Consider the following 12,145-nt stretch of genomic DNA (forward strand, 5'->3'; position numbering starts at 1 on the left):
AATGTCCATTATTTATGTCCAAATACCTTCTTTTGTTAGCGCGTTTGGTATACATATCCAAACTCTGGTCAGCGTTATATCGGACAAAAACTTTAAAAAGTGATATTACCGGTCGAAGAAACATTTCAAACTAAGTACAGAATCAATCATTAGGATGTTTTTAACATAAAAAGTTCCAACCGGAATACTCCTTCTTCTCTTCGTGAGCAATGGAACGCAAGTGACTACCATGAGGAATAAACATAATCAGAAAATGGCTGACTGCCAGACACCTGACTGATTCTGCTATCATTCACTCCCACAACATCATAGAAGTCTCATTATAATTTCTATTGATGGTTGACATCTAGTGGAACCCCTAGGCAGTGCAACATCATTCATATCTCAAGGGGATTTCATTGGGGACTCTGGTGAATACATACAAAGCTCAGATTTCTGACTTCCTGTTTTGATTTCAACTCAGGATTTTTCCTGCCCATATGAGTTCTGTTATACTCACAGACATTATTCAAACAGTTTTAGAAACTTTAGAGTGTTTTCTATCCAATACTAATAATACAATGCATATATTAGAAACTGAGACTGAGGAGCAGGCCGTTTACTTTAGGCACCTTATTCATCCATGCTACTCAATACTGCCCCCCAGCCATAAAATGTTAAATAAAGTTGTTGTTTTTTTAAACGGCCACAATCGGTGTCCAAAAATGACGATTACCGATTGTTATGAAAACTTGAAATCGGCCCCAATAAATCGGCCATTCCGATTAATCGGTCGACCTCTACTACTGACGGCAAAAACGTCATACTCATTCGGACCAGACAGTATCAGATAGATGACCTACACGTAGAGAGACAGTTGGGCGCTGTTTCACTCACTCTGAGGCTTTCTCCTGTGAGATACATTCAGCCTCTTGTGAATTGAAGGATAACTATGAAACACAGAGACGAAAGATCGATTATTTAAAGTTTTTGTCATTTTTGGCTCCCATGAATACACACCACTGTTCCTGTCTGTCTATCTCTCTTTTCTTCTCTGCCCTTCTCTCTTAGGTTCCCATAATGAAGGATTTTGAGTGATTCTTACCTCTAAGAATTGATTAGGAAAACGAATCCAGTCATATCTCCTCTGTCTGCCCGCCTCTCTGATGAGCTCCCTGACTATCTGTCTATCTTCCCCTCACAGGCAGCTGCCCTATGCCCCAGAGAACCCTGTGTCTCTGCTGAGCTCCTCAGAGAAGAGGGCCATCAACCTGACATGGGCCAAACCCTTTGACGGGAACAGCCCCCTAATCCACTACGTCCTGGAGGTCTCAGAGAACAGTGAGTGATCTCAGATGGACACCTGCCAGACGACTCTGAAGTTAATCCGCTGCTCTACGGAGCGCTACATACTTTCAGTCTGAACCTGCCATCCTAGAAGTCGTTTGTGTGACTTCAAAAAGGGGTGTTGTCCACAGCACATTCATCAGCGATTGGATCGTCTCTAACAAATCTAACCAATCAAAGTTTCAAAGTTGATGACGCCATCATGTAGGCAGGCTCTTCCCCAGCCCATTGGTTTCTGGGACCAGTCAGAAGGGTCAGAATATTCTCATTCTAGAAATCGTAGGGGAGGGAGGCAAATCCAGACTCATTATGGAGAAGAAACATAATTTTGTCTGGAGCGATGTGGAAAGGTAGCCAGGCAAGGAGTAGCCAGGGAGGATTCAACTAGAGGAGGAGAGTAGAATGAGAAAAAATAGAATGAGAAAAAAGAAACCACTGTTAGTTAGAGGAATAGAAGGAATAAGGATTAGATCATCCGCTGATTGTATGTCTGTTCTCTCCTCCTGTCCTAGACGCTCCCTGGGCTATCCTCCTGGCCAACATAGAGCCTGAGTCGACCGCGGTGACAGTCAGTGGGCTGATCCCAGCACGCTCCTACCAATTCCGCCTGTGTGCCGTCAATGACGTGGGAAAGGGACAGTTCAGCAAGGAGACTGACCGGTGAGTGGATAAATTAATTAACAATTGTGTGAGTTAGCTAGTTAGTTAGTAAGCGTGTACATGAGCTTGGGCAAGCAGGTGAGGGTCCTCAGAGGATCCTTCTCTCCCCTCTGAAGCCACTTATATCATGCTATTCAATGATAACAGCCCACTCAGTCTCCCAGACAACAAGTGTGTGATCCCCTGTCCTAGTACACATTGTCAATGGTGTGTGCGTGTGTGTGTTTATCTGCTGAAGGAACAGTATTTGAGCCGATGCAGCCAGACACACACCACCACCTCACTCACTCAGAGAGGGATTTGGGGGTGTCCCAGGAGAGTGTGGAGATCAGGTTGGCTTCACTAGCCTGAGTCACTTCGGAAATTGTACAGTGTGTCTCCTTTAAAACGACCCCCCCCTGCATCCCAAGTGGCACGCTATTCCCTGTATAGTGCACTACTTTTTAACCAGGGCCCATAGCGCAACTGTCCTCTTACACCGGCTAGCAAGTCACGCCAGCTCAAATGCAAACTGTTGGATCCCCAGCCATCTCCAGCTGAGAGTAGAGCCATAGGGCGCTCCCGCCCGACAGCGCAGGGATTCACATCGAGCACTTTGTGCTTCCATTTGATCGCTACTCCGCCTCGCTTCAGAAGCTTCATACAGTATCTCTCTCTTTGGTTTTGACAGGGTAGGAATAAACTGTAGGGTTTTACTGGATTTAATTGATTGAGCATCATCTGACCGGTGCACTGTGTTCTGTGGTCTTAGCCTTTTCACTCTCTGGGATGGTACCTTGTGTCTCCATCTGTAGGGGATATTTTTAGGAAAAGGCGTAATGATTATTTTTCCACAGCTGAAATAGGTAGATAGGATGAATGCTGAGAGGCAATGCAAGACAAAGAGGTTATGACAGTGGTTCTCATAGTTGTAGAGAGACACAGTTCATTGCCAGATCAGTAAATCAACAGGGACAACAGCGTAAAATGCAGTCTTAGGAGTATTGAAATCTGTGTGTGATGTGACCCTCCTCTTTGGACAGATAAACATCCCTCTTTCTTCCCCTCATTTCTCTCTGTATCTGTATCTTGTTCCCTACTTTCTCTCTCTATCACCACTCTGCAGTGTATCTCTACCAGAGGAACCTCCCAGTGCTCCTCCCCAGAACGTGATCGCCAGCGGCCGCACCAACCAGTCCATCATGATCCAATGGCAGCCCCCACCAGAGAGCCACCAGAACGGGATCCTCAGAGGCTACAGCGTCCGGTGAGAACACGACACCATGGGATGACAGGATGGGTTGGCTGCTATAACCCTGGTTCTCTGAATGAAGGACGAGAGTTGTTATGCTGTATGACAGCACATAACATAAGAAGTCATGTTCATAATGAAGTAAAACCACTGTCTGTGGTTTAATGTGAGAGAAAGAGACGTTTATGGGGTAGGCCTACTGTTGTAGTCTCTGGCAGTTTATCAATAAGGATAAACTCCGTTTACAGTAGGTTTGTTGCTGGTTGTGTCATGGTGTAGACCAAATAAGGCGGCAGGCATTCTGTAGATATTCCAATCCTTTAGAGTTAGAGCCAATGTCGTCATCGTCATCTGCTCACTCTGGCGAGTGCTGTAGTCTTGTGCTCTGTTTCCCCCTACTGTAGCTGTTATGTACTACAGTACCTAGTATGAAAACACTGGCGCGGTGTCTCAGGTACCGTGATACAAAAACGCAAGAGTTGAATGCCTTGTTCTCCGAGTACGAATCCGTTTGTGCTCAATTTCTGCACCCTCGGTGGCCTTGTGACTACAATCGACTCATACTTGATTACCTTCTCAGGTATTGTCTAACAGGTCTGCCGATGGAGTATCAAAGTAACAACATCTCCAAACCAGACCAGACTAACCTCTCTCCTCCCTCTCTTCATTCTCTCCTACCCTATCTCTCCTCTCAGGTACCGTCTGACAGGTCTTCCAGTGGACTACCAGAGTAAGAACATCTCCAAACCAGACGTGACCAACCTTCTCCTGGAAGATCTTATCATCTGGACCAATTATGAGATCGAAGTGGCAGCCTACAACTGGGCGGGGCTAGGAACCTTCAGCCACAAGGTCACTGAGTGGACATTGCAAGGAGGTGAGTGATCCTGGATACTCACTGCTCATTGGCCCTTATGCTTGTCAGTCAGATGTGAGCTGGAATAGTCTCTGCTCATTGGTCCTTATGCTTGTCAGTCAGATAAATACTTAGACAATGTGGAAATAAATATAATGGCAAGGATTTTACCTGTGGAGTTGTTAACTTTGTATACCTATTTAATGACTTGACACATAAATTAACTTGTCAAGTAAATACTCATGCCCGTTTTGAGGATATAAGAAGGATGTTCAACAGGGATATTTTCTTGCTACCATTCATGTAGAAGACAACACAGTCAGTACTTGGAGTTAACACGCATGTCAAATAGTATTGAAGTCTTGCTGAATACATTGACTACTTTCTGAATACAGGTATGTCTTCCTATTGCATCCTCTGTAAGCTCTGGATGGTACATTACATAGGAAGGGAAGGTGTGAAGAAGTGAATATGGCTCTTTCTGTCTCTCTCTCTCTCTCTCTCTCTCTCTCTCTCTCTCTCTCTCTCTCTCTGATTCTCTCTTCTCCTTTTTTCTCACTTATCTTCCTCAGTGCCGACTATAGCCCCCAGTAACGTTCAGGCAGAGGCTGTCAACTCCACAACCATCCGTATCACCTGGGCCGCCCCTAACCCTCAGTTCATCAACGGGATCAACCAGGGATACAAGGTGAGGGACATCATAAGACACAAGTCACCCTGTCACTAAGGGCAGTACCATCTAACGGGTGATAGACACAAGTCACCATGGCACTAAGGGCAGTACCATTTAATGGGTGATAGAACTATGGCTGCGAGGTTAGAGACAGCCTGTCATTAGGTGCTGGTACATGTCTCATACTGTGTCACAAGGGGAAAGAGATATGCCACTCCTAACCATTGTGAAAGATGGCTTCCAATTTCTAATTGGTTTCTTTGACTTTCATTTTCTGAGCATTTGACCAGCTATCTATCTTGTGGCTTAGTAGATCTGGAAGTCGTTTGTTCAATCTCTCCAGCCCATACTGTTACAAAAGCTGGTTTTGTTATTTACAGATGTACTTGATAGGATCAGAATGAGCTGTATGGAGAATGGCTGTTTAGAGTCAGCTGTACTAGAACTTCATTCTATAGAAAGTCTTTGAGATGTGATGACACATGCATTGTGTTTCTCTCTGGAGAGTTCACTTAGCAGGACATCTCAGGCGCCACTACTCTCTCTGACTGCAGGGCCTGTCCCAAGAGAGAGGTCACTGGGAGGGAGGGTGATGTTTACTGTTTATTTCTCTTGTCAAATTCTTATTTACAATGACGGCCTACCCCTGAGATGCAGTGCCTTAGACCGCTGCGCCACTCGGGAGCCCCCTTTTGTGTCCCTTTGATATTTTAAGTAGAAATTGTGCACCAATAGTGAATTTTAAAAGCATGTTATATTGAATGAAGTGCACCATAGACCACACATGAATAAAGGCTGGCTAAAATGTGAAATGTCAGCATTTGTTACATGTTCCTCCATCAACCCTGTATCAGTTCTAGGAAGATTTCAATGCACTTTGTAGAAACATTTTCCCAATTTCAGCATCATTGTAAAGGCCTAGTTATTTTGCTGCTTTGTGAAGATTATTATTTATATTCCACGTGATTGGTGATTCATTTGTGTCTGTCCCTCATTTTAAAGTAAACCCTGTAATGGCAACAATTTACCCCTTTAAAATAATGTACCATTCCACCAAGGGAAATGATTCACTGCAGGTGACATGGTTTGGGTCTTCTGAACAGCATGGTGGAAAAGAAGGACATCTCTCTCTTTTTGGTGGATTTATAATTGTTTCATCATCTATGACTGAGGTGGTCTGTTTGCTTAATTTATGTTAGGAAAACTTGAATTTGATGTGTGCAACATATGTCTAATTCCTCATTTCATGAACACCGTGTGTTCCCATGCTCTTCACCACATGAGGAATAATGGCTGATCTTCAGCTAAAACTCTTATCGTCAACCCTGTTAGCGGCCCAACAGTTTGATATTATATGTGAGTTTATTTGTAGAAGGGATACTTAAACAATGAGGAATATTGGATTGATCAAATAAATGCTTTTAAATAATAGTTACAGGGTTGACAGACAGTGTAGTGAAAGTGCAGATAAAATGCTCTTAGTTCACAGGGTTTTAATGCCTGAGATGGCAAAAGTGGTTTCCCGTAGGCTAAACATTTCCTCCATGCACTTGAATGTTGACAGAAGATATACTTTAAAGTTCATTTCTTAAAAGTTTGCATGTCCAAAAGGCACTCATTTTGTGGAACAACCAATGTATGTGCTTGTTCGTCAGTATGAGGTGTGTGTGCGATAGCTTGTGTGTGTGTTTTGTATGAGGTGTGTGTATTGTAGGAGGTGTGTGTGCGATAGCTTGTGTGTGTGTTTTGTATGAGTGAGTGTGTTTTGAATGAGGAGTGTGTTTTGTATGAGTGAGTGTGTTTTGTATGAGGTGTGTGTTTTGTATGAGTGAGTGTGTGTGTTTTGAATGAGGTGTGTGTTTTGTATGAGGTGTGTGTTTTGTATGAGTGAGTGTGTGTGTTTTGAATGAGGTGTGTGTTTTGTATGAGGTGTGTGTGCGATAGCTTGTGTGTGTGTTTTGTATGAGGTGTGTGTTTTGTATGAGGTGTGTGCGCGATAGCTTGTGTGTGTGTTTTGTATGTGGTGTGTGTTTTGTATGAGTGAGTGTGCAGAGTGGGCATCCATTTATTCCACATTTGGCTCACACACCCACCCCACCGCACACTCTTTCCCAGAGTCAAACTCTACTTACAGCCCGGGAACCAAGATTGAAATAGACCCAATATATTTGCCAAGGGTAGTATTTGTCTAATCACCTAATTGACCACTCGGTACATTAACTCTCATTCTGTTATGTGTGTGCAATCCCTCTACATTAGACCTGCTATACACCGCAATTTAAATTTCTCTTTCACTCTCTTTCTCTCTCTCTGTGGACTCATTCCAGCCCTGCCTTCCAAATCAAATCAAATGTATTTATATAGCCCTTCGTACATCAGCTGATATCTCAAAGTGCTGTACAGAAACCCAGCCTAAAACCCCAAACAGCAAGCAATGCAGGTGTTGAAGCACGTTGGCTAGGAAAAACTCCCTAGAAAGGCCAAAACGTAGGAAGAAACCTAGAGAGGAACATGGCCAAGAAGTTCAAATGTTCATAAATGACCAGCATGGTCAAATAATAGGTCTGGGACAGGTAGCACGTCCGGTGAACAGGTCAGGATTCCATAGCCGCAGGCAGAACAGTTGAAACTGGAGCAGCAGCACGGCCAGGTAGACTGGGGACAGCAAGGAGTAATCATGTCAGGTAGTCCTGAGGCATGGTCCTAGGGCTCAGGTCCTCCGAGAGAGAATGAAAGAGAGAAAGAGAGAATTAGAGAGAGCATACTTAAATTCACACAGGACACTGGATAAGACAGGAGAAGTACTCCAGATATAACAAACTGACCCTAGCCCCCCGACACATAAACTACTGCAGCATAAATACTGGAGGCTGAGACAGGAGGAGTCAGGAAACACTGTGCTTCCAGTGCTTACTCAATGACAAGAATATGTTTAGAGTGACACTAACCATTCATATAATAATTATGATGCCACATGACACCCCAGAGTAGGTCAACAGCACATGAAACGGAGGAGAGTTGGTTTAAACAAAATGTGAACATGATTAGACTTGGAGAGTAACAGTGCTATTTAGGTCAAATTTGGGGTGTAAATTGTGGGCAATGAAAGAGTTAATATGGTATCCGATGCACTTTGGTTCCCATTCACAATATCAAATTGAGGGCTAAAGGTAAAACCAGTCAGTCCTATAAGATGTTCTACTGTTTATGTTCTACCATTTACTTCTTATTTCCAGTTTGATCTCATGTTCTTCCTTCTCTGTTCCCATTTCCCATTCTGCTAGCTGTTGGCATGGGAGCCAGGTCAGGAAGAGGAGGTCACCATGGTTACAGTGAGACCTAACTTCCAGGATAGCGTGCATGTGGGCTACGTGACAGGGCTGAAGAAGTTCAGAGAGTACTACACCTCTGTGCTTTGTTTCACTACGCCAGGGGATGGCCCCCGCAGCCCTGCTAAAGGCCTTAGGACACATGAGGACAGTGAGTTCCAAATGCGCGCGCACACACACACACACACACACACACACACACACACACACACACACACACACACTGTTGAATGGACATGGCCAATCATACTAAAACATGCCCACTGGGTCAAATCTATTATTCAGCACAGCCTAACAGCCTAGTTCTACAGATCTAATGAATGCGTATGCTACATTTGGGTTTCTGCACACATCCACACATAATTGGGACACATTTTCTCAAGAGATAATTGGTTGGCCATACTGTACTAGGCCTCTACTTGTAGTTACGCTATTGTCCAAGTAAAATGTTGCCTATTTTATTAGCTGTAATGACTGTTCAACGTGTAAAAGCCACATTTTCCTGATTTCTTCATATTACACGTAATAAATGTAGTTTGCTATTCAATATAGTACAACAAGACATCTATATAATTGTGAATGCCTTTGAGCTCCATGGGATCCATTGTGTGATCATTCTCATCATAATAACCACCGTGCCCTCCTCTCTAGCTCCTGGGGCTGTGGGTCACCTGAGCTTCACAGATATCCTAGACACGTCTCTCAAAGTGAGCTGGAGAGAACCTGGAGAGAAGAATGGAGTCCTCACAGGTACGCCACGCCAAAGACATTAGAGCTGAAGAAGATAACCCACTTCATGTTAAGAGTTGTCTTTAATCACAATGGATCTGGCCACCTATACACCTCCCTCTGTTAATCAATGTCCTCTGTTTCTCTTCTATTAGGCTCAGTTCGTATTTGTAAAAAAAAACTCTACACAAATAATATTGTATTTATTGATGAATTTGATTGATTCTCTGTTCCAGGCTACCGTATCTCGTGGGAGGAGTTTAACCGCACCAACACACGGGTGACCCACTACCTCCCCAACGTGACCCTGGAGTACCGCGTCACAGGGCTGACCGCCCTCACCACCTACACCATCGAGGTGGCCGGCATGACCTCCAAGGGTCAGGGACAACTGTCCTCCTCCACCATCTCTTCTGGAGTACCTCCAGGTCAGTTCCCAACCAGTCCCTAACCCTACCCTGTTATCCCTAGCACCAGCCAGGGGAAACTGTCCTCCTCCACCATCTCTTCTGGAGTGCCTCAAGGTCAGTATTATCGATGGCTCAGTCCCTGGTGATTCAGAACAGGCCCCTTATTCACTTTATAGTGCACTACATTCAGGGTGCCATATCAGATGCAGCCCTGACTGAGCACAGCCAGTGCTAGTTGGTATCCTGATTACTAGCCTCAGCATCACTAACCCTCCTCAGTCCATGTCCAGGCCTTACCTAAAACGTTGTCTGCTACCCCCAGAAACCTAGCCAGAACCCAGCTTCCAGCGGGCTGCCCTGTCACCTGCCACTTGCATCCCCAAACGTCCCTAACCTCTCACCATTTCTACAGAATCCTGAGTGACAGTAACTGTGTGTGTGTCTGTCTTGCTCCAGACACTATGTAACCGTACCCCAGTCAGTCAGTCAGTCAGGCAGGCAGAACTGTGACAGACAGAGAGCCATAAAGTAGGAGACTACGCCAGACCAGGGGACTTACTTCTCCACTTCAAAACCGACAGTTCAGAATTAGATTTTAATACACTTCACCCAGAAACCCAGCCAAAAGTAAGAGCCCATCGAGACCATTTAGGATAATTCCAGTTTACGATTTCCTATTAAAAAATGCTACAGTGTATTATAAAAAAGAAAATACTTCCAGTCAATTATTATTGCACCAGCGGTTCCCCCAGACACTATACAGTATGTCTTTCAGAGCTGTCAAATAAAAAGACCCATTCTATCAAGGGCCACAGTTAGTAAGGTATGGAGCTGTGGTTATCGTTCCCAGAATGGTGATTACTATGAATATAGCTGTACGCCTCCACCCTAGAGATCTCTCTCTGTGCTATTGTCTGAATAACCAGGCATGCTAATGATTTAAAGGTGCTGATTTTACTATTCTAGTCATATAGTCTATAGTCCATTTCATTATGAGCCAATAGACCCACTCCATCACCTTGAAGAGTTGGCCCCTTTCACTATACAGTGCCCTGGGGTGTGCTTGTGTCTCAGTCTTGCATCCCAAATGGCACTCTATTAGTGCACTGCTTTTGACCAGGTCCCATAGGGCTCTGGCCAAAGTTAGTGCACTATATAGGGAATAGGGTGTGATTTGGCAAGCAGCCTTGTGCAATGGTGAGGTCTGTTGTTTTACTTGCAGCAGAGTTTATGTATTGGTGTATTGGTATGGCATTAAAGCAAAGGGATGAAATGAAGGTGACTGAACTAAATCAGCATAGTGGTTGCCTGGCAATTAGTCACGCTTCACAATTCACATAAGAACTATGCAGAGAACAAGTGCAGCAACGGACTGGCAGAAGGGCAGGGGAGGGGACTTTTTTCAAGACTGGTTTGATTGTGAGAAAAAGGTTTGTAAAAAACTTTGACTCTTTTAATAGGAGGGCAAAATGTCAGGACTAAAGGTGCACGTGCCCCTTCAAGAGTAACACACTTACATACACTTGCTTATGTTCAGAATCAATGTCATATTCAGCTAATAATAAACATTTACATTTAGATGTTGTATTTTTTAATTATTCATAACGTTGCTTATAAAGACCGTATCCAAGGCCTCCTGTGTGGTACTACAGACCCGGGTTCGATCCCCGGCTGTGTCACAACCAGCCATGACCAGGAGTCACAAAGGGCTGTGCACAATTGGCCCAGCGTCATCTGGGTTAGAGGAGGGTTTGGCCGGGGGGACTTTACTTGGCTCATCTCGCTCTAGCGACTTCTTGTGGTGGCCGGGCGCCTGCAGGCTGACTTCGGTCGTCAGTTGAACAGTGTTTCCTCCGACACATTTGTGCCGGCGGGTGTTAAGGAGCGCGGTTTGACGGGTCGGAGGAGGCATGACTTGATCTTTGCCTCTCCCGAGCACGTTGGCAGTTGCAGTGATGAGATAAGATCGTAATTGGATATCACAAAACAAATAGAAATACGGTATCCGAATGTAAATGTTTATTATTAATATCATGAATTTGGCATACTATTTATAGGACTATGCAAGCTTTTTCCTAGATCCCCATCTAGTCCTGCCAACCTGAAAAGTTTTGTTTATTCTTCTTGAGAACTTTGAGTTTAGTGAAGCGAAACTCTCATGAGAGCGAGATAACTCAAAAGCATTGGCTCATCTCCGGTGCAATATCCATTTTAGAGCACAAGGTTGCACTGTCACTCAGTAATATATTTCCCTGTAGACAACTTTTAGACGACTCCAGAGCGCAGATATGAGAACTGAGATCCAAGCCTGAATAATCCTATTGATACTTTTCATTCAGAAATACTTATTGGAGAACTAAGTTAATCTTTCCTTTCTGGATATAGTAGATGCATAGGTCTGAAAACATTACTTCCTAAACCAGTAAGGATTTAAAAGATAGAGATACACAATGTAGAAAACCTAAGTCAAATGAAAAAAGCATTACATTAGGCATAGAGACCTCTGTATTATGATTTCTGCCCCACTCATTACTTACAACCCTCTACTGTGTTAAAGGCCCTGTCTCACTCTTTCTGTTCCTTCTCTTTCTCCCTGTATTATTCCCTCCTTTCAAATGGAAAATAAAGTTAAAACTCTCTTTCGCTTTCTCTCTCTCTCTCTCTCTCTCTCTCTCTCTCTCTCTCTCACCCCCCCTCTCTCTCCCTCTCTCTCGCCCCCCCTCTCTCTCTCTCTCTCTCTCGCCCCCTCCCCTCCACCTCCCTCTCTCTCTCTCTCCCCCCATCTCTCTCTTGTGTGTCTGTGTAGAGCTGCCTGGTCCTCCCACCAACATGGCCATCTCCAACATCGGCCCTCGATCCATCACCCTCCAATTCAAACCTGGCTATGATGGAAAGACCTCCATCTCTCGCTGGCAGGTAGAGGCCCAGGTA

The 12,145-nt window shown here is 44.4% G+C and overlaps 1 protein-coding gene across 8 annotated transcripts in view; it reads left to right on the forward strand.

Moving 5' to 3' along the window:
• sdk2b (sidekick cell adhesion molecule 2b) overlaps positions 1-12,145 on the forward strand; it is a 503,042-nt gene that overhangs the window by 435,362 nt on the left and 55,535 nt on the right. For all 8 annotated transcript variants that reach the window (XM_065002523.1, XM_065002524.1, XM_065002525.1 and 5 more), the window contains exons 14-22: positions 1,184-1,320; positions 1,839-1,986; positions 3,092-3,232; positions 3,913-4,094; positions 4,646-4,761; positions 8,031-8,226; positions 8,727-8,825; positions 9,041-9,232; positions 12,021-12,142. In XM_065002523.1, the coding sequence (XP_064858595.1) occupies positions 1,184-1,320; positions 1,839-1,986; positions 3,092-3,232; positions 3,913-4,094; positions 4,646-4,761; positions 8,031-8,226; positions 8,727-8,825; positions 9,041-9,232; positions 12,021-12,142 (1,333 nt within the window). The remainder of the gene's footprint in view (positions 1-1,183; positions 1,321-1,838; positions 1,987-3,091; positions 3,233-3,912; positions 4,095-4,645; positions 4,762-8,030; positions 8,227-8,726; positions 8,826-9,040; positions 9,233-12,020; positions 12,143-12,145) is intronic.

The sequence above is a fragment of the Oncorhynchus nerka genome, linkage group LG16 (genome assembly GCF_034236695.1).
Source record: "Oncorhynchus nerka isolate Pitt River linkage group LG16, Oner_Uvic_2.0, whole genome shotgun sequence".
Lineage (NCBI taxonomy): Eukaryota > Metazoa > Chordata > Actinopteri > Salmoniformes > Salmonidae > Oncorhynchus > Oncorhynchus nerka.